The 22,736-nt window shown below is 32.6% G+C and overlaps 3 protein-coding genes across 6 annotated transcripts; 1 reads left to right on the top strand and 2 right to left on the bottom strand.

The window, feature by feature from the left end:
- The first annotated feature begins 1,020 nt into the window (after positions 1-1,020).
- Positions 1,021-3,040, top strand: LOC118033684 (probable glutathione peroxidase 8). The gene is made up of 6 exons (XM_035038763.2): positions 1,021-1,210; positions 1,353-1,429; positions 1,604-1,665; positions 1,897-2,015; positions 2,434-2,601; positions 2,714-3,040. The coding sequence occupies exons 1-6, from the start codon at positions 1,064-1,066 to the stop codon at positions 2,744-2,746; spliced, it is 606 nt and encodes a 201-aa protein (XP_034894654.1). The 5' UTR covers positions 1,021-1,063; the 3' UTR covers positions 2,747-3,040.
- An 824-nt stretch (positions 3,041-3,864) lies between these two features.
- Positions 3,865-9,575, bottom strand: LOC118033683 (AT-hook motif nuclear-localized protein 5). Of its 2 annotated transcripts, none has more exons than XM_035038762.2 (5): positions 8,069-9,554; positions 7,558-7,625; positions 6,741-6,872; positions 4,946-5,104; positions 3,865-4,353 (listed from the first exon to the last, which is right to left on the bottom strand). In XM_035038762.2, exons 1-5 carry the CDS (start codon positions 8,514-8,516, stop codon positions 4,117-4,119), a joined length of 1,044 nt encoding a protein of 347 aa, XP_034894653.1. In that variant the 5' UTR covers positions 8,517-9,554; the 3' UTR covers positions 3,865-4,116. The 2 variants fall into 2 exon arrangements, with proteins under 2 accessions (XP_034894653.1, XP_073260253.1); XM_073404152.1 differs by having other exon boundaries at positions 4,200-4,372; positions 8,069-9,575.
- A 5,574-nt stretch (positions 9,576-15,149) lies between these two features.
- LOC118033687 (uncharacterized) lies at positions 15,150-17,709 on the bottom strand. Of its 3 annotated transcripts, none has more exons than XM_035038768.2 (8): positions 17,611-17,709; positions 17,049-17,197; positions 16,838-16,895; positions 16,477-16,545; positions 16,299-16,394; positions 16,098-16,187; positions 15,868-15,957; positions 15,150-15,461 (listed from the first exon to the last, which is right to left on the bottom strand). In XM_035038768.2, the coding sequence occupies exons 2-7, from the start codon at positions 17,195-17,197 to the stop codon at positions 15,907-15,909; spliced, it is 513 nt and encodes a 170-aa protein (XP_034894659.1). In that variant the 5' UTR covers positions 17,611-17,709; the 3' UTR covers positions 15,150-15,461; positions 15,868-15,906. The 3 variants fall into 3 exon arrangements, with proteins under 3 accessions (XP_034894659.1, XP_034894658.1, XP_034894657.1); XM_035038767.2 differs by having other exon boundaries at positions 17,510-17,647; XM_035038766.2 differs by lacking the exon at positions 17,611-17,709 and adding an exon at positions 17,416-17,575.
- Positions 17,710-22,736: the final 5,027 nt, after the last annotated feature.

Below are 22,736 nucleotides of genomic sequence, written 5' to 3'. Positions count from 1 at the left end.
CATATAAGGAGAGAGGAGAGAGAGAAAAGTTTTCAAAAGTACATTGAAGCTTTTATTACATACTGATGTTATCAAAAGATTTCAATGAGACAAGTTTAACGACATTATAATAGATCATAAACGATAAATAGAGTGAGTAACAATTATCATCAAAGGTAGTAAGCCACTTGTCACGTTTGAGCTGTAAGTGTGACACACTGGGGTCATTATTGATGACCTTTCTTGGTGTTTTTGAATTTATTTCAATAAGATTTTTTTAATGGTAATGATGATGTCATGATCGGAGCTCAAGTATGCCAAGGTTTCCTTTTTATTTTTTTCTCTCTCCTCTTCCCGCTCTACGCGCAACTTATATCATAATATGTTTTGAAATATCATATTTTTAATAGTGATAAATTTGAATATTGCATTTCTCAATTGTAATATATATAAATTGTGTTAATTTCTTCCTTTTTTTCCAAAATGTATTGATTTTTCAATATTTTTTTAAAAATAATCTAATTTTTTTAAAAAATAAAATTATCATCTTTATTCGTATACATTGGATAACAGAAGTAATTAATATGAGTCTTTAACAATTCATCTCAGCCATTTAATTGCAACATGTAGCACCAACCAATCATTTCACCTGCAAAGTTGAGACTAACGACCGTGAGTTTATGACATTTCAGATCAGATCTCAAAAAGAAAAATAAAATATTTCATGAAATACATAAAAGCTTTCTGATTTTATCAAAAAAAAAAAAATTTATTTTTTTTAAATTAATATTACTTGCTGAGAATGAGATGTCCGCTGCATGGGAATTGGGATGTTCCATATGGATCAGGCCTGCTAACACTTAGGTGGGGTTAGGCCCAACAATCTGGGCTCCTTTTCCAGGGCCTCTCACCTGAGCCATGAACGGTCTTAGTCTATTGTTCTTTTTAGCAAAAGCACACGTGCGAATATGTTCGGTCACATGTTCTTCCACAAAACTTACAGTATGATGGACATACAGACAGACAGACAGGCACGTGCGATGTGAGAACTCAAAACAAAAGTCAAAACTCAAAACAGGTGTTGATGATTCCATCTCAGTTCTCTTCGTTTCGCTTTAGCTGTATTACTCTTTTACCGCTTCTTCACTTGCTTCTCTCTGCCTCTTTAGCTTCTTCAATGGCAACCCAAACCTCAAAGAACCCAGAATCAGTCCATGACTTCACTATCAAGGTTAGTGAGTAGTAGTTTCTTGGCCCAAATTCTTTCCATGTAGGTTTGCAACTATAAACACAAAGGATGCGTTTTTATCCTTTAAACTACAATTCAGTCCAAACACTGATATGGGTGGTTGCTTTGCTGTGTTTCAATGCAGGATGCTAAGGAAAATGATGTGGATCTTAGCATTTTCAAGGGAAAAGTGTTGCTGATTGTTAATGTTGCTTCAAAATGGTAATTCCCATGTTCCGTCTTTTTTATTTTCTTTTCAATGGATAAGAATGAACTTCGAATTTTTTTTATTTCGAGGTTAGTACTCTTGGTATTCTTTAGCCACTATTAAGATAATTTAGGAGGCAATTAAGGTCCTTATTTGTTGGTTTTGCTTCATGTTGGTTGATTATACAGTGGGTTGACCAACTCAAATTACGCTGAATTGAATCAATTATATGAGAAGTACAAAGATCAAGGTTAGCGACTTAAGCTTGCATTTTATATCTTAAGCCCCTGACTTTACATTTTTCAAAAGCATTAGCATGCATGAGAATGGTATTCTCAAAGCATCATTTTTCTTGCATGTGAATTATATGCCCTTTGCTCCTTCATATCTCTGGGCATGTTCAGTGCCTGTTACTTGAATACAGTTCTTGTTTTACTTCTACTTGTCTATATGACATCTAGGTCTTGATGGCTTGGTGCAGGACTGGAGATACTGGCATTTCCATGCAATCAGTTTGGCGAGCAGGAACCAGGAACTAATGATCAGATCACAGACTTTGTCTGCACTCGCTTCAAATCAGAATTTCCCATCTTTGACAAGGTAAATGCTAGTTGCATGGAAGTTGACTGCTCTCTTAATTCATTTGTTGAAATGTTAGAAGACTTGCGCCCCCCCTTGCCTCCGCCTTCCCCCTCTTTCCCCTGCTAAATTTTTTACAGTGGCTATGGGAAGGATTTTGTAGAGAGGTTTACGTGGTTGCCAGATGGAAGCACATATGCCAAATGGCATGTTTCCTGGTGTTATCTTTTAATCTATTTCAACTGCATGCTTGCTCATATAAAAGTCAAAATTGCTCCAATCTTGTTGCATTAACAACTGTGATACGTTTCGATTTTACCGAAGTCTGGTTCTGTGTGCAGGAGTGTGACCCTTTATTTAGTATCTGAAAGATTGAAATTCTAATTTTAATGTGATGTGTGAATAGTATTCTAATCTTTCTCCCACGTTTGCCCTTTAGATTGATGTAAATGGTGAGAATGCTTCTCCACTGTACAAGTTCTTGAAGTTGGGGAAATGGGGAATTTTTGGTGATGATATTCAGTGGAACTTCGCTAAGTTCCTTGTCAGCAAGGATGGCCAAGTTGTTGGTCGTTACTACCCCACAACTTCACCTCTTAGTCTTGAGGTAACAGAAAAAAACACCACAGGAAACGTGCTTGAATCTCTAGTTTCTCTCAGTTATGCTGGCTTCTGTTGATACATAGTGGGAAATCTCAAGCCTTTTAATGTTTTTGCAGCGTGACATAAAGCAACTGCTGGAGATCTCATGATTTGTTGGTATAAAGGATTCAAGATCATATAAGAATGGAAGCACAAGGATTCTGGTTGCCCTGCGCTGTTTTTATTAAGACTTGTTAAATATGTCTTTTAGAATAAGACAGTATGAGACATAGGTGTTGCAAGATCAAGCAGTATACACTTTGTTTCTTGGCTTGAGATCTTTCATTCCCCAGATTTTGGATGTTGTAAGTTGGTGTTGGTTTGGATTTGGTTACTCCTGACATAACAAGATAATGTTAATATTTTTATGTTATGAGCATTGATGCTGAATTTTTCGTTGGATACCCCTCACGGTGTTCACTCTTTTAGTTCATTTTTATTTTATTTTTAGAACAATGAATAAAGATAAATAAAAAGAAATGCCAATTTGAAAAAGAAAAAGAAAAAGGAAAAAATCTTCTTTAAGTGTGAAATTGTCTGTAGCTCAAAGGTACCACGACAATTTTCTTGGTACTTCCCACTTTGGCGCGCTACTGTTGTGCATTACCTGTGTTCCAGCGGAACAGGTTTGTGAACTGGGTCCTTTTCAACCAGAAGTGAAGAGTCGGGAATAAAACAACGTTGTCTTGCAGCAAGGAAAGATTATTGCAGACCACAAGAAAGAAAACAAATGGAAATCAAGCATCAGACCAGGTGATATCCAGCCATCCCCATTCCTTGTCATTTATGCCTAAAGCTTTCCATACTTCCATTTCCATTAATGGTGATAAGGTGGTGGCATCTCTTTTTACCGAACCATGCCGTTGACAATGCCACCACAGGTGTGTGATTGTCATGGTACTTACCATCGCATTCTGATGGTGCAACCGCATCTCCACCCTCAAAACTGTTTACTGGTAGAGGACATATACGGGTGGTGACCACTTGTAGGTGATGTAAAGTTTGAGGCCATGTCTGGAAACCCTACAGAATAACTCAGATCGTTTTTACACTTTAATGCTGGTGTTTTCTCCTTGATTGACAAAATCCAATAGTAGCCATCAAAATTATGTCATGCTCAAGCAACATCTAGGTTTCCTTCAAAAAGAATTAATCTGGGTAATGCTTGCAAGGAAACTCCTGCCAAGACTCGGTTAAACTAGAAATGAGTTACCAGAGAAACCGAAGGTCCAAAGAATAGCAGTCATCATCTGCTTGAAACAGCGATTTCTTTCTGCTAGAGATTAATGTTTACCTGGAAATTTTGACAAGTTTACACTGTCACTTGAAAAGGTTAAATTATGGCTTCTTGTACAAACTACGTTAGCACAAACGCATTGCCCTTTAGTTGGGAGAATTGAGTTCATAATTATCACAGGATTGGATACATTTACAACAACAGAAATGTACAAAATTGCCATGTGTCTGTTGCAGCAAACAGTCATCCTCGCGTCAAGTCAATATCAGTGTGGGGGTTTCTCATATCAACTGGTCGTGGTCCAGGCCAAATGCTCGTCGGAGAGGAAGTGAAACTTTGAGGAGGCATGCTAGTAGGTGTGACTGATTTCAGGTTATCTAAATTATCATCAGGCCAAGATGTGGAGTCTTTTTCATTTATGGGATGGCTTACTTGTTTATCCTTCTTAGAAACACCATAAACAAAACTACAGACCACCACCTGCAACAATTGAAGAGTCCTTTATCATTTTATCATGACCCCGCCACTAGACTAATAAGCTGGACTATAAAGGAACGTGTATAAACACAACACCAAAAGGGATATATATTTACTGGTAATCATAATCCAATAGCAAGAAGATTCAAAACCAAATAGTCTCAAATTTTAGTTACTCAAACTGTTCTGTTTTTACCAAGTTCAGTATCAAATACAATAATCCAATACACAATTGATATTGTATATCTTAAAGTAAGCATTCTATATGCAATGTGATCACCCATAGCGAATGTTGCACATCCCAAACAATGCTGCACACTTCACATATATGCAAAAGATGAACCATGAATTTTGCATGCCATTCTATACCATATATTGAGCATGGTGTTCATGATTCTAGCTGCTTTCCGTAAACTGAAGGTCTGAATTACTATTAAAACAGATTTGAACATTGAGAAAATTTTACAATTTTTTGCACATGGCACTCATCATAAAGAAGATATGGACTTTCAGTAAATATTAAAGATTCTAAGTTAACATCATCATAGAATGACCAATGGAAGGTACAACATAACTCAGAGCATCAGAATATTACCTGAACTGGGCTGGCAGCAATAAGCACTGCAATTGCACCACCAATGACATGGCCATCAGGACTAGAAAGAGAAGCGCTTACACCACCAGTTCGATTGCGAGGCCCACCATCTTCAGCAACCAAGTAAGAGCCTGACAAGCATAATATCTCGAAACGGCCCTACAAAAGTTAAATATTCTAAATGAGTTCCTTCTTGCTGCTAAAAACATGGTTAAAACAATTAAGAAGTGCCTAAGCAGAAGGAAAAGGCAAAAATGACCAATCCAAGTCCAACAATACACATTTTGAAAGGTTCATGGTCATGCAGCTTGTGTGTAATGCAGCTCATTTTTCATCAATACGATAAATCAAGAAAAATTACTTGACCAAATGCATTTTCAGATTGATCCACCTTGAGTTGCAACTTTTTTCCCCATTAAACCACAATACTCAGCACCAGCTTAAATCCACTACAAAAAGTGTTTGCAGTCCTCAAACTCACTAAACAATTCAATGTGGCCAAACATATAGCAATACTTCAAATGACCGCCTTCAAAAGTTCTCTTATTTTACATTAAATCTGCCAAAACTCTGAAGCCACTTTGATCCACTATTAAATGGCACATCCTTATTTTTTGAAAGAAAGTAAAAAAGTGTTTGCTACCCCTGGAATTCGCTGAACAAGTTAATGTGGCTAAACATGTGAGAACTACCACAAAATAAATAACATTGAAGCCAAGAATTACCATCCTATCTCTGGAAGCATTACCAGAACGTGACAAATGCTTGCTCTTTCAATTAGATTTTGGAACCTTGCACCCAAAGTTCAAAGTAACAGTTAACCACTAGTCCAGAATGTTCATGCCAGGTATGCACTCTTGTCTTCATCATCCCCGATATATGATTATGCCCAAAGTTTAAGACAAATGATAATCAAAATTGGTTTTGTTATCTGCACTTAGGTGGCACATTAATTGATATTTCAATAATTTGAGACCAGTGAATTAGTTCCTTGTAACAACATTAGAATCCTCACCTATAGACCATTTGCTATCCATGTAATCCCAGGCAAGTCATGGAAGTATGAACCTATTACCAAAATTAGACACTTAACCCTGCCTAAAACCTAACCTACTAGATAAAACATATGCCCAATCATGTTCCATATTCAAATTCCAGACCTTCAAGGAAACTCCCAACCATTGGCTTTTATCAAAATTTGAATAGATCATAACCTTCAGCAACTAAGCTTCAGCTTCAATTTATTTTCATTCAAAGCTCAAGCACCTCCAGATGGACTTGAGTCCCATCTACCCTTTCTTTCCTCATTTCCACCAGAACCTTACCATTCCCTGGTTCTTCTTGCATTCTATGTTCAAATATTCCCTAGAATTCATTTATTCAATTATTGATTCTGACTTCACTAGTGGATCCAAAAATCCAGAAGTTAACAGCTGTTACATTGTTTGCACAAGCTCTTACCTTCAGTGTTTTAATAAATAACAAGAGAGCGTTTAAGAAAGTATCAGGAAGCTAGGCATGCTCAAACTCAATAATAAGTAAGGAATTCATTATGTCAGTACATTGACATATTAGATGATGAGAAAAGAGCTACTATACTATGAAACAAGTCAGAAAGCTGGTGAGATTCTAATAAAACTTAGTGGGGGGAAAGAGAAATATAAGTGTGGTAAACTGACATTCACACCCAATTTTCAGATCAGCATTTTCATATAAATTAAGCTAAGGAAGCTAAGTTACTCAGAGGAAACAGTTTAATCTAGAAAAATATCCATAAATATGTGACTGCCTTAACCTCATATGTGATAGAGGACCCAGAAGATGCTGGCTGACGGAGTGTTACTGAGGAAACTGTACCAGTGCCAGACAAGATGCAAACAGCCCTTGGCCTTTGCTGGGAAAATGACAGTAGTTTTGAAACAATATCCTACAAAGAACAATGTAACAGGTTTCAGATCAACATGAAATTGGGAAATTATGCAACTTCATATGTGCAAAAGCATGTGTGCGTGAGCATGCACTTACACACCATGTTTCTCCATTGACATGCAATTTTTGTTTTCAACAAACTGTTTAACTATTTCGTACAGCTAAACCACTCACATACTGGACAAAACACAAGCTTACAAAAGCATTGAAAGCTTCAATGTCAGGGCAAGTATCCTGATATTGTTATTTCTACAACTCCACAAGTGCTAGAAAACCTCAAGCATTCAATTCCAGTGATGCTAAGACTAGATTCTTTCATATTTTAAAAAGTACAAAAGCAGCCAGAAAAATGTATTTCATGGAGGAAAACCATACAAGTTTCACTTACATATTGGACAACACAGACTTGCACAAACATTAAGGAAGCTTCAATGTCAAGGACAGCTATCCTAATACTGGTATTTCTCCCCTTCAAGATGCAAGAAAACTCATGCATTCAATTCCAGTGAAGATGTGATCAGCTTCTTTCATATTTAAAAAATCATAAATGTGGCCAGTAAAATGTGTTTCACGGAGGAAAACCTTTCAAGTTAACTGAATCTTGATTTAAATTAGTAGACCTCACAACTTGATTACAAGTCAAGTGTCCAAGAAAACTTGACATTACAAAGGATATAGCATACCTCTCCAACTCCAATGCTGATCACATGCGGAGAAAAAGCTACTCCAGCAGTACTGTTCATCCATTCACCTTGCAATATCAATTAAAAACATTTTAGAAAATTAGAAGAAATCAACTAGCCTTAGATATATAAGACAACACAGATATCAAAATCAAATTTAACATCAAAGACAGATTAAAACTGCTTTAAGACAAGAAGCATTCAAAAGATTTAATTGACAGATGGCAACAGCTTTGAAAGAATAGAGCAAGGCAATTAAATGGATAAAAGCTTAGCATTTATGTCCAAGCAAAATTATGATAACAAATGCAGAACATTGCTAATTAAATAACTCGATGAAAATAAAATGACAAGATCACTATTGAGCACAATTCCTTACTTCCTAATATTAAGCAAGTGTGAATTCCCTGCATTATAACTGATTATTAAACCACATTAAATGCCAATAAGATTTCATATTATTAACTTACAATAGCATATAACTACAAAATAATCTAATTCAAATACTTGCCAAGAGTCGCCAATTGCTGCTTCCTTCCACTCCCAGGCGGCCGCCCTCTATTTCTTTTTGGGGTGGAAGAATCCTCCCCTGAAGATGGCTTAGGCTTATTTGGCAAGGGAGACAATCCAAGTGAAACCTGCCCAGCCAAGCCGTATTTCCGGGGCCTCCCTCGCTTCTTCTTCACTGGTTCACCCACTTGCACCTCAGAGGTTGCAGCCATGTTAATGCCATGACCGAAATTGACATCTGGTGGCTCTATTGAAAATGCTGGCACAGTTGAGCCAGACCGGACATTTGATTGAGCTGCAAGTTGAGGATTTGACAAGGATCTGAACCCAGGTGGGGGATGCGATACACCATGTTGTGATCCATACCCGGGCCCAAGAAACCCACTTCCTCTATGAATATGGTATGGAGATGACCCACTAGAAAATGGCATGGCTTCTCTTCCATCCATGCATTTACTGAGCAAAATAGAGCAAGACCACTACGGTACAAGATCAGAGGGGGGAAATAATAACTTATTCTTCTTTCCTTCTTTGTTTAGTTGCTAAAGATTGTGTATTTTTTAGACCCTTTAGAATTTAACCCAATTTTGTGAAAATTAGTAAATAAAGGTGAGGGTTTCAAGACAAGGGTTTTGCAAGGGTTTTTCTATAAAGAGTGCAAATGTTAGACTGCAACAAAATTTCAGATTTTCAAGTTGAGAGGTGAAAAGATGAAAGGAAATGAAAACCCTTTTAGCCCTAAAACCTCAAAAAAAATAGATACGAAGGAATTCTCAAGAGGTTTCTAAGATGACTAGCAAGAAAATCAACGGAGAGAATCAAGAAAATCTAGCAAAAATTGACTAAACCCACTAAACCTAGCAAGAAGATGATGCTCAACAAGCAAGAAATTTCAGTCTCACAGCCCAAAAAGACAACTTATTTTGTGAACATATGTTGAGAGCAGAATTAGGAGCAGCTTTGAAAGTTACAAAAGCCAAAAGGGCTAAACAACTCAAACAGTATTGAACCATGACATAACAACAAAAACCCTAGATTTGAACATCATCTAGAGTTTTGACGGGGAAATGCAGGTGCTGGTCAAGAAGAGAGAGAGAGAGCAGAAAAATAAATTGAAAATTATGTGAGTTTTTGAATTAAAGACCTTCCCTTTGCCTTTTGTTTCTTTTATTGTTCAGTAGTCATGTAAGTAATGTGTAATTGTATGTGTGTGTGAGTATTTTGACAAAAGTGCGTTGTGTGGTGGCCTACCAAAAGTACCAAACCTTGCACTAGATGTTACACAACGATCCCTCTCTTTCTTGTTTCTCTCTGTCTCTCTCCTTTCATAACTTTTGGAGTGTGAGGAGATGAGACTTTCGCCGGTTCTTCTGGTGACACTGTACACTACTTTGATGTAAAACTGAGATAAAGAGGGAAGGAGAGGGATCTTTCGAGGATACCTTTGTCTGGAGAACCAAACAAAACAATGTTTCTAACAGTGATGGGCAATGAAATAATACTATAAAATTATGTAAGGAAAAGTAGGGAAGTTGATGTTAGCAGGGCGAGGTTTGCAGGTACAAGGAAAATGACATTTCGTTATTAAATTGTCTTGCCTCGTCGGAGCTTTCAACATGTTACATGGGCTTTTTTTAAGCCCATGAAAATCTGAGTTTGCGTAGCTATCAACTAAAAAAATACACGGATCATTGCAGTCTTGACAAGGCAGTGTTTGGTATATTGTATATTTTATTGATTGCACTAGAAGAGATTAGACAAATAACTGTTTCGTACTATGTTTGGTGTGCTTTGAATTAGAGTAGACTACGTACACTAGACGATACCTGGCTAACTCGAGGTACGAATCGTTCTAAAAAAGAAGTATTTTATTGAATTTAAAATAAATAAAAAATTCATTGAATTTATTTTTGAAAATTTGTATATAGACCAAATATACGAGTATTTCTTTTTTCTTTGTTAGCCCTATAACAACAGCAAACCTGCTGCAGTCATGAACATGGCAAGCCATTGTTACAGACTTGGTAAGCATGCTTTTCTATGTCCTTTTGGGATAAACAAGAAGCATCATATGAACCTACTTTATTGCTGTACAACTGGCATTGGTGTTTCCCGTTTTTTATGAGAAGCCAAATCTACGAACTGGTGTTGTTGACAGATAATGTGAGAACCTTATCTCCTTTTTACCTAGTTTTGGTAGATGTGGTTTAAAAACAAAATTAAAAAAAATATATATGGTTAATTGTATTTATTAGATATATGTTTGGTAAAAATTGTGTTTAAGATTTATGTACATCAAAAAACATGTATAAAATGTTTGGTAGTTGTGGTTACTTTTTAAAGTATATTATTTTTATTTTAAAAAAATTATTTTTGATATTAGGGCATCAAAATAATCTAAAACACCTAAAAAATTTTAATTTGAAGCGGGAAAAAAATAAAAAAATTATTAAATTTTTTTAAAAGCGCTCTTTAAAACGCAAAAACAAATAGTATATTACGAAATGCAGTTAAAAAAGCATATAAAAACTACGTTTCAAACTCAATTTTTTAATGGGCCCCATAATATAAAACACATTTTTTACAGTTACCAAATATTTTACTATATTTTTCACATCGCAAACACAAAAGCAGGGGCACAACAAACTTATCCTTAAAAAACTATGTTAAAATAGTGGTAAAAAATCTTTTACCACGCCAATATATTATTAAAATCTATTTTTATTTAATTTTATAGTAATTAAAATAAATAATCATAAGATTTGAATTTTAGGGGGATATTTTTTTTTTGGTTACCATTCCCTTTTCTTATTTATTCATTTTTTTATTTTCATAAAAAAAACATTTATGTTTTATTAAAAGCATGATTTTTAGAATAAAAACTTCCAATGATGTGAAATTCAAGTTTTTTAAAAAAATCATGTTTTGATAATCTTTAATTTAGCACTAAACAACAGCTTCTTGTTATGAATATAAATATTGGCTGCCCACCTTTTTTTATATTTCGGTGGATTTTTAGCAATTATATATCTTGTGTCCTCTAAAAAAGCCTTCACAAGGGGATTTCTTGGAGTTAACTACCGTGTTTTATAGGCTTGCTACTAGTTTGTTATATTCATTCCTTTTCATGTAAGTTGTCAATGCGGCCTCAAGGACACCTTTTTCCATTCATAATTTTTTTTTTTTTAGTAAATGTTTCTTTGGATTATTTGGTGAAACTTTAGAATGATAATCCTACTCTCTTCTTTTTCCTGTTCTAGGCCGTGGATATACATACCAAAAAAAAAAATCTCAGCAAGAAAAATATATAAATATAAATTTTTAAAAATTCTCAAGTGTATTGAATTAACACGTGTCATCATCAAACAAACCTTAATAGAGACATGTTAGGTTTGACCAAAGTTATACCCAAGAGTTAATTAGGTATGATGCTAACCAAATATAAAAAATGGTTGGATCTAGTTAATGCTAGACTTAAACCTTGTTGGGTTTGGTACTGGCAGACCCGAGAGATGATTGGGTTTGGCCAACGTCAGACCCAAACTTTGCTAAGTCTGGTGCTAGTGAGACCCAGTCATGATTGGGTTTGGTAGTGCACCAGACTCAGGTACGTCGTTAGACCTAAAAGATGATTGGATTTAACACCATCAATTCTATAAATTTTACTTGAAATCATAGAAAAATTATTTCTCAACGAATAGACTTAATTAAACAAGTCTATACTCCAACAACACCATTAAGTGTATTAAGTGTATCATGACCCACCTTGTCTCTATTTTTTAGCTGGATAAAATAAGTGAAATATAACTTAAAATATAACAAAAGTGAAATTACACTTCAGTTCCTCTTCTTTATAAAAAGACAAAACTCATGGCCTATAAATATACTATGAATTCTTCAAAATAAAAGTTCATAACATTCATTCTTCACTGTATATATACTTTCATAGCATTCTTTCTATAATATTATTATACTTTCTAAACTCTAAAAAAATACTTACTTAAACATCTAAGAGTCCCCCACTAAATGAAATCTTTTGCAGGCACTGACCATAATTTATCTTAGCTTTACCAAGTACAAGCTATCAACCACCTTGTCTAAAGAGAATGGACAAGATTGTTTGGATTAATTGATTAACCGATTATCCAGCTCATGAACCATGTTTTGAGATTGTGGTTGTGGTTCAAAGTGCTTTTCATTTAAAAATACATCAAAATGATATTTAAAAAAAAAAATTATTTTTGATATTTATACATCAAAACGATTCAAAAACATAAAAAAAAAAAAAATTTTGAATTTTCTGAAAACGTGAGTTAGATCACTTTTCCGAACGGTAAGCTAGTTAGATTTTTTAGACTTCACACAGATATATATATGTATGTATATATATATACATACATACATACATACATATATATATATATATATATATATATACACACACACACACACACACATATATATATATATATATATATATGTATGTATGTATGTTCTTTTTCAGTTCTTAAAAAGCTACTGGAACTCATGATAACGATAGAGAAAAGTAAACAAGTCTAAGAGATCCACATGAATGAGAATAGAAGAACATCTAAAGATCCACGGGGGGTTTCTTGAATCCACATGAATGAAAATAGAAGAACATCTAAACATCCATTAGGTACAACAAATAAATTTACAAAGTTTCAGTATTCCGTTTTCTTATCAAATAACAGACCCTACAAAGTTTCGAAATTGTCCTTTTCATTTCCTTATCAAATGTTTGATTGAAAAAAAAATTATTTTATTAGAAGTATATTTTATTGACAACATTAAAAATATATCTACAAGAACTATGATTATCCTAAATAAAAATGAAAAAAACCTATACTACTAATCAAAAACCTTTTTTTAATCTTTTTAATTACATATTAGATCAATAACATAATTAGATAATTGCTCAAATATTATTTCAATAAATAATTTAAAGAGATTCTTTTGTCCAGAACTTTAAAAATAAAAAATAAAAAATAAAAAGACATCTTAAAAAAGACTAGGTCCACACGTCTAGTTCATACTTTTTTTTTTTTTGAACGGGTGGACAAACATCTCTAGAAAAGTTTAGGTTCGAGTTTTTAAACATCAAAAACCTAAATTTAAATATATTTTGATCTAAAAATATTATGAGAACCTCAATAAATCCATTTAAACCCCCCCAAAACATAAAATGATCCTAAAAATCCAAAATCCAATGGAATCTAAAAAAACATTAAGAATCATGATCTATTTTTATGATATTTTATTTCTAAGATAGAACTCATTGATGCAATATCGATGTTTTTGGTGGCTAAAATTATTAACCGATTATTTTCTCTCTTCTCTTATATTTGTTAGTAATTTTCTTTTTCCTTTCAAATTTCATAGATTAAAATGTAAAAAAATAAAATGAAGTATTGAAACGTAAATTTTAAAAAACAGGGATTAAAAATAAATACAAAATACAAATATCAAATTGTACTTTTATGCTTCCATGAATAGCAAAAATAAAAGACTATTTTTTGTTCCTAAGTAAAATTTGGTATTTATTGTTTCAAAATTTGTCAATGAATTAAATTATATCCTATATTGTAAAATTGAGCAATATTTTAACCCCAGGACATTCTTTGACATCCCGAATACAATGTATAACGTGAGCTAAAATAAATTATAAAGTTTAAAATCATGCTAAAATAACATGGAGGATGAAATTAAAAAAAATATATCAAATCAAATAATTGATCAGGAAAAAAAGGAGGTAGAATGTAGCATTCCAAATGGTCATGGGCGACAGTGAAATGAATAGAAAAATCTCGTTTTCCTTTAGTTTATAGTGTAACGTGATTTAATGTAGTGTAATGGGATTGGAGGCCGAGACCTCTTTCACTTTTGTAAGTGTCGCTAAGCTACAAGCATATTGGTACAAGATTCTTTAGTTTTTGCAGTGGCACTGTATTTTTTTTTAAAATGATGTTTTATTTTAAATTAATTTTTTTTTTGTGTTTTTGATATTATTTTGATATACTAATATCATAAATATTTTTTAAAAAATATATTATTTTAATATATTTTCAAATAAAAAAAAAAAACTGCTACAATATCTAAGACTCAATGTTAGCTTCTCTTGCTTTATTGCTAATGCAAGATGTTGCATATGCATTTTACAATGGTGTGTATAAATTCTGATATACAAAATGGGTATAGGTGGATCAGATGCATAATTAGATATTCATAGAGCTTCAAGTAATACAATTGCATAAGATCTTATGGAATGGTGCAAAAGGATCCATATAGCCGATCCAACTAGTTTCGGATTGGGGTTGGTGGTGGCTGTGGTGGTGGTTGTTGTTGTTATGGACCGGATTATGAAGACTAAATCATCTAGCTATTGATATCTTGGATCGAAAGCTGGATACTATCAATTTGAGAGAGAAGAGACTTGCAGTCCTATTCCTTTGTTAGTCGCTGATACAACGGCACACAGCTGCTGTAAGCAAGAACATGGCAAGAGAGGGGGTTATAAACTTAGTGAATATGCCTTTCTCCATGTTTTTTGAAGCGCATGGATAAACAAGAAGCATGATGTGGACTCTACCTTTTTGTTGTTGAACCGCCATTAGCACTGGTGTGTATGTCTTCCACTTGTGATGAGAAACCAAATCTGCAAACTTATGTTGTTGTTATAGATAAAGCTAAAAAAGGCTCATGTGAAACTCTCCAACTATTGATTCCAAACTAACCAGGTTCCTATTAAACAAGAAAAGAAGATCAGTCAGTCAACTTCAGAGTCATAAGACACCCGTGTTAAACTTAAAAAAAAACAAAAAAAAATTTTACTGGTGCTGTATTTGGCTCCACCCAGCAACTGTCCTGTCTTGTAATACGGTAAAAAATATTGTCGGCCCAAAAGGAAACAGACCTTTGGACCATTTCTGAAACTAGAGAGCATTCTGCATTCACCTGCTCTCCTCTATATTTTAGCCTGCACTGTGTATACTCTATTTTTCACATTGGATATTTTCCTGCGGTTAAATTAAAGTTTTTAAAAGAACAAAAAAGAGAGAAGAAAAGAAAAGGGCTACTAGCCTCTATATGCTTATATGCAGACCAAACGGAAACCAAGTATAAAATCTATTGACTTCAATTTTGAATACAAATCAAGTCCAAGATATGAAAAGAACCAGGAAACCAGATGAAGAAGACCTCATGGCCTTAGTTAAGTATGGCTAGGTAAGCAAGGTAGGTCATCCAAATTTCCGTACATTAAGTGCACGAAAGGGGGTAAAAAGAAAAACGAGGAACCATCCTTTTGGTCTTCACTCCTCCACGGAAACAGGCACGCACGAGTTCACCACCTTCTATCCTGCCTAATTAATCATCTGCAAGAAATAAAGATACCAGGAAAAATGACGATATCAGCACACTTGAGAGACAGTCTGAAAGTTTTAACTTTTCAAATAATGTGAGCTGGTACCATCTTTCCTCTTTACAGAAGAACGTAGATTACTAAAGAAAAGGATAACCATCATTCTCAATAAAAAATCACGAAGAATACATCACATGCTAAAGTCAAGCAACTGTTTGACGTAACAAGATTCCTTCTTTCAAGTCTGTGTCAATCAGTACCGGAACCTATCTCGCATACTAGATGATTCCTAGGCTTGGCAGGCAAACGGAGGAATCATTGGCTTGAGAACGAAGCGCCAGTAGTAAAAGTGGTTGCACAACTTATGGAACTTTAGAATTGAGAACAAGGAGTAATATCATAAAATCTAGCTCTTATACCTTGGATAAAAGAATTCACATGCATTGACTTGAAAAGCCCTATTCTGCAGACTCCAACTTCATCTTCTTGTTCACATAATCCAGGTACCCCTGCCACAAATAAACAAGTTAATAGACACAACTCACAGTGCTGAAAGGGCAATCTTCTATACCGAGCTCAAAACTGGTTGAAAATTGAAAGGGAGTTCAAAACTGGTTGAAAATTGAAAGGATGATTTACAATATGATACCTGAAGAATTCCAACTGCAGCAAACTTGTCCATTATAGATTTAGCATGAACTGGATGTAAATCCAAAGGCTTCACTAGCAATTCTACATTCTGTAAGCAACACAAACTGTGAGCAACCTGGCATCTGCTCCTCTAACCTATGGCCATATAAAAAAATTCAACAATGAAGTGAGCTTTTTACAATTAACAATAAGCAAGCACCTTTGATGTAAAACACTCATCCCAATATGTGAATTTTACACCTTCAAGTTTCCCTGTTCTGCATAGGTCATCAACAAAAAGCTTCACCCGCACAGCCTAGTAAAAGAGGAAAAACAAAACATCAGCAATAAGTAAATGAGAATGGATCAAATTGATAGCCAACAGGATTAAAACATACATCAGGAGCACCTCGTTGCCTGTCAAAAGGGTAGCCAACAATGAAACCCCCCAAGGAAAGTTCAGAAATCTGCACATTAACATAAGCAGAAAAAGAATAACAGCTATAACTCGCACCTAGGATCAACATGTCTCAGAAAACCTAATTTATTTTTACAGCGTTCTAACTTCTAAGTTCTAAGCTCCTAGCGATTAAGAATGCTTACTGCCATGCCAGCTCTCATATGGTTAATGCATAGCATAGTTCGCAAATGGGTATATTACAACAAAACCATAAATAACAGGACACGCTCTCAAAACTATAAACAAAGGAAATACAAACTAACAAGCTTTGGACAACATAAAAGAAAAGAAACACTCACCAAACTTTGGAAATCAGTAGCCATCAATTCAATATTACTTTTCTTCCTTAACAATACACTGCAGTGTCAACAAACAAGGAAAGTAAAACACAACAACATGGGCACCCTTAATCAACAAAACCCCGAAAACACAAACTTGAAAAACAGAATGACAGAAAAGAAAATGACATGACAAGGAAAATGAAATACAACAGTAATTCTTAATATATACCTTAAAGGGGAAGCGATTTTATTAAGTGGGTCAGAGACAGCTAAACCAACATACTTGTCACCAACATCCAGTCCAAGGAACCTCCCTTGATTGATTGCACTTGTCTTCAACAACTCATGGAACAAGCTCAATGGTCTCACATACTTCATCTATTATTACATTGACACAAAAGAACAAATTAAAAGCACAACATTTTTCCTAATTTTGAACATAATCAAACTGAAATCGAAGCAAGAAAAATTAGCAAAAAGACAGAAATTTGATTGTGTTTTCCCACACTGGGTTCCATTGCGACATTTTTACAAACAGGTGGTGTAAGAAACCAGGTTAGAAAAAAACAGAGAGAGACAGCATGAGATATTATAACCTTCGATTAATTGTGATTGATGGGTTTTAGTTATTGAAGTGATTAGGTTTCAGACAACATGAAAATAAATGACCAACAACGTTTTTTAAGGTACCGGGACTGCAAAAGTAGCACCAATCTTAACTACTTTGATCGTTGGCTTATGCAGTATCCACGGCCATATAGCAGAAGCGGGCGGGCGAAGACAAAACGCACCGTTTTACTTTCTGCATCGCAAGACCGTCGTTTTCTTTTCCGAAACTGCCCCTCGCACTCTCGTTCGCTTTCCCCTTTTTATATATTACCAGATAAAAGGCTGCGCCTGGCCATTAACTGGGTTGATTTTTTTTAATAACGTACTGCTAATGTGTTTAAAAAAAAAATCAATTTTTCAAGTTATAAGTTTTATTGAATCTAATAAGATGATTTTATTTAATTATATAATAAAAAAGACAATAAATAAAGCAAATTTTAAAATAAAAGGTGATGATGATGACCATAAAAAATAGAAATGTTTTTTTTTAAAAAAAATACAAAGTCAAATTTCAAAATAACTTAATATTAAATGATAAAATTAAAAAAAAAATCCAAAAAAATACTCGGGTTACCCAGCCAAACTTGTTGCACAAGTAATAAGATCATAATAATTTAATTGAAAAAAACCCGGAGAAAACCATGAAGCCCATTTTTCAAAATAAACAATGTTTAATGATAAAATAAAATAAATATACAAATAAAAAAATTTAAATTAACTTTTCATACTTGTAATCCAAGTCACTAAAAAAACACCCCATTTAAAAAAACCATGAATCTCAAACTTGATAAATCAAATATCAAATGATGAAATTAAAAAAAAAATTATACAAAATTGAATAAAAAAAAAAAAATTGTAATTAAAAAATAAGAATTGAATTTGAAATAAAACGTAAATGAGAAGACTACCTAGATTTTAAATTGAATTACAAAATTGAAAAGAAAAATCAAATTCACAAAAGAATTCAAAACTATAAATAAAAACAAAAAGAATAAGGACCATATCTAAAAAATAACAAATTATAATTACGGATCTAATGATGAAATTGAAAACAAATAAAAATTTAACAAAAGAGTAGGAACAAAAATATAGAAATAAAAAGCTGATGATCAATCTAAAATATTAGTAAATGAGAGGACAATTATACAAAAAATCAATTACGCTAAAGGATAAAAAAAAAAAGCAATTAAGAAAATAAGGTCCTAATTTGAAATAAAAGATAAATAAGAGGACTAGTGAGAATTTTTAATTGAAGAGAAAAATTGAAAACAAAAATCAATCTCATCAAAGAATCTAAATATAAAAATAAAAAAATGGGGACTAGATTTTAAAAAATAACAAATTATTATCGGGGATCCAATAATAAAATTGAATGAAAATTTTAATAAAAGGGTCAAGAAGAAAAAATAAAAACAAAAACAATAAGGATCAAAGTTGATATATAAGTAAATAGAAGGACAATTCTAAAAGTTAAAATGGTTGTGAATTTCAAGAAAAGAAAATATGAAAGAGGAGGATAGGAAATAAAGGGCTGTTGATAACAAATTGTCGCATAAAACACCTTACACAATGCTTCATGTGGAAAAAGATGTTGCAACGTTTCATTGCCTGATGGCACCTTACGCTCCTCTTGAAATAGCATGGGGGTGCTATATATGTTGGCACTTGCATTACACGCCAACCAGTTTTTCATGATAATATTATATACTTATTAGAATATTTAACTATTCCAAAGTCAATTTGATTATAACAAAAAAAAAAAACTAAATAAAAAGCACCAAGAAGACTCTGTAAACAAGTTTAGTAGCATTTGCTTTTAAGGATATTGAATTCATTTTATTGTACTAAAAGCCTTGAACACTAGTTGAAGTATTTTTTTAAGGCTAATTAATTCTTTTTACAATGCTAAGAAATAGTAAAAGATTAATTTACCCCAATTAATTTAGCAATACCAAAGGAACTTCTAAAAAAATACCATTTTACCCCTCAAATTATACTTATTTAGTTTGCATTATAGAGAGCAAAAACACCATTTCACTGTAACAATTCACAGTATAATGAGTTTTAATCAACAATATTTTATTTATGCTTATTAGTTTTTGTGATAATTTTTTTTCATTAATCTTGGAGGAAGTTATAATCCCAATTGGTTTTTTTATTTTACTTTTTAGCCGGTAATTTATTATTTGTTAAAATGTAAATTCGAGGTAACATGTGTTTGTTTTAGTTTTGATATTGTTTTACCAATCACGTCAATATTAAAAAATAATCTAATTCTTATAAAATCTATCTTTTGAAAGCCATTAGTTTTTAAAAATAAATTATGAAACTCGACTTTTATTTCTAGTAAATCTAATATTAAATAATGATATTAAAAAAAAAAACCAAAGCCTTGTTCCAATAAACAATGCTATATGTAGAGATTAATAGCACCTCGTAGTTTTAGTATTTGTTAATTATGGATAAGCATGGCTAAAACAATTTAGTTTGGATAAAAAAAAAAGTTCAGTTGAATTAGAATATTTTTTTATCAAAATTTTGAATCAAATGAAAAAGCGAGTTGATTAGTTCGGCCAAGTCTCGTTAAGTTTTACATATGTTAAAATTGAATAAGTCTACATTAAGCTTTTTAGTTGGGTTATTTTTTTTTATGGATTTTGATTTAATAGATCTTTAGTTTAGGGTGGATTTTCTAGTTTGATTTGGTTCAATTAAGTTTTTTCTATTATTAAAATTTTAAATTAAAAACAAATTGAATAATTTTTTTTTAAAATTTTCCCAACCAAAATTATCTAAAAATTTAGAAAATCATCTAGTTGGTTAATTTTGTATTGATTTTTATATAGATATCTCAAATAATTTGGTTATTTTGCTAAGCACTAATTGTAATCGATTGCATATATAATATGTTATTTATATATTCATATTTCCCACAAGAATTTAGCAAAATTAGTTTTTAATATTTTTTGTTGATGGAGTATCTAAGGACTTGAATTATACATGAAAGTAGCATTTTTTTTCTTTTCTAAATTCCCATTCATCATAAACCTAAGGCTTCCTAATAAAAAAAATCAAAATTATATTCAAACGAAACAAAGACATGAGAACTTTCTAACTGGATAAGGAATTCAAGTTCTTGTATACCTAACCACACTTGTAAATGTGTTTTTATTTTTGAGTGGAGGGATTTATCTTGAAAAAAATATAGAAAGAATTAGTAAATTATAAATTGTCCCCCACAAAAAAAAATAAAAAATCCATCGACTTGCCAAAGAAAAACATGGTTGCGGTCATGAGAGGCACTTGTTAAAAATTGCCTCGAAGTTGAGATTCGACTCAAAAGTCCACGTTAAAAATTAAATTTCATTTGAAATTTTTTAATACTTGAGATTATTCCAAATATAACTTTTTTTCTATTAAAATTAGGCAGAAGTTCACTTGCCTGTCAATACCTGAGTACGTAGTATGATGAGATCTCATGTATGGTTTCAGATTCAGTTTGGTTCAAGGTCTGGAATTTGAATTTTAATCAAATTAGTTGGGTTAATTTTTTTTTAAAATTAAAATAATATTATTTTAATAAAAATATAAAAATTAACAAGATATAACCAAGTTTTTAATTAAATCTTATTTTAACCTGATTTGATTTCAACTTTAAATTAACTAAATTTTAAATTCACGCGTCTGATCGGATCAAATTTCAAAATTGTGATACCATGTTAAAGCCATTTCCAGTCAAGTTGATAGCAATGCCAGTATCATCATCTTATATTCTTTCCGAATCTTTTCTTTTTCCAAACAACGTACGTATTTCATCAATGAATCCTATGCGGTTTTTTTTTTTTTATATAAAAAAAGGGTGATCTTGGGAAGATTCTCTTAGTGATTAGGATCAGTGTTATCCTTACATCGATACCTTACTTTTACAAAGACAAGGTGCCCATGGCAGCATCATCGACTCCTAAAGCAACCAAAAGAGTTAAATGTCCACTTTAGAACGTTCCATTTCTAGACCCACTACTCGTATAAACGACACTGACATGTATACATATTGCCGATCCAAGTTGAAAGGACACAGTCACTGGTCCATGAAGCACCATATTCATGTTGCTACATCTTTCTATATTGTGGCGTTGCCGTGATTCAGAGGCTCAAATGAAACTTGTTGAAAGACAAAAACCGATGGCTGAAAGTGAAAAGAGGAACTGTATGTGAAGGAATGGCACCCACAAAGTGCAAGATGCAGAGGCCTCTGTTTCTTCAACAATGGTAATCCATCTGAGCTCCCATCCTCTGTTTCTGTGATTATTAAAGAGTTGCCAGTAATTATAGATTCATGGAGAGAAGACGGCCAATAATTAATCAGGGTGATGTTCATTGAACTTCTCTACAATCAATCTGTTTCCTTGACAAGCACAGGCCACCCAGCTATGAAACCAGAAAGCCAGCTTGACAGCATCAGTAGTGGGAGTCATGTTGCGAATCTTGCGATTGAACGGAGACCAAAGCTTGCTCAATCATCTTCGAAACGATTAAAAAATATATAAAAGGATATCAGCAGTAAGAAAGACTGTACCACCTTTGCTAAAGGCCCACGTTTTTTTTTCTTTTAAAAAATAGGTTTTAAGTGGTGTCTCTGGGTAAATTTTATTAGAGAATGATATAAATTATATTTTAAAATCTTATTTAATAATTAAAAATTATTGATTTTTAAGTTGAGATAATTTTTTGATAGTGTACTAGAGTCTTGATGATCATTCTATTTTTTTAATAAAAAATTAAGCATAAATTAATATGGATCTATATAAATTTTAAGCTCAAAAAACTTTTACTTAAAAAGATATGTTAGAAAATAATATAAATCATATTTGGGATTTTATCTCATAGTTTAAGCTATTAGATTGAGATAGTTCTTTGACAAGTTTACGGGGAATGCATGGAATTATATTTATCAAAGTGTTTTTTTTTTAATATATTACAATAATATATATATATATATATATTATTTTTTTTTAAAATTTATTTTTAATACCAATACATCAAAACTATTTAATAACTTAAAAAAAAAGTAATTTAAAGCAAAACACAAGCAGAATTTCATCCTCTGCATCCAAATATATACTTTAATATCAAGTTCAACCATTCTATTTGATCAAGTGGAACTATTCAATGTAAAATTAAATATTTCTCTACTCTTTTGTTTTTCAATACATGGTTTAACGTTTTAAAATTAATGAAAAAATTATTCTATAATTTACTTTTTTTTTCTTTTTTTCTTTTAAAAATTACATAAAAAACCTTATAATTT

The sequence above is a fragment of the Populus alba genome, chromosome 1, assembly GCF_005239225.2.
Source record: "Populus alba chromosome 1, ASM523922v2, whole genome shotgun sequence".
Taxonomy (NCBI): Eukaryota; Viridiplantae; Streptophyta; class Magnoliopsida; order Malpighiales; family Salicaceae; genus Populus; species Populus alba.
Note: the sequence above shows the minus strand (reverse complement) of the source record. Positions and strands in the feature narration are given on the sequence as shown.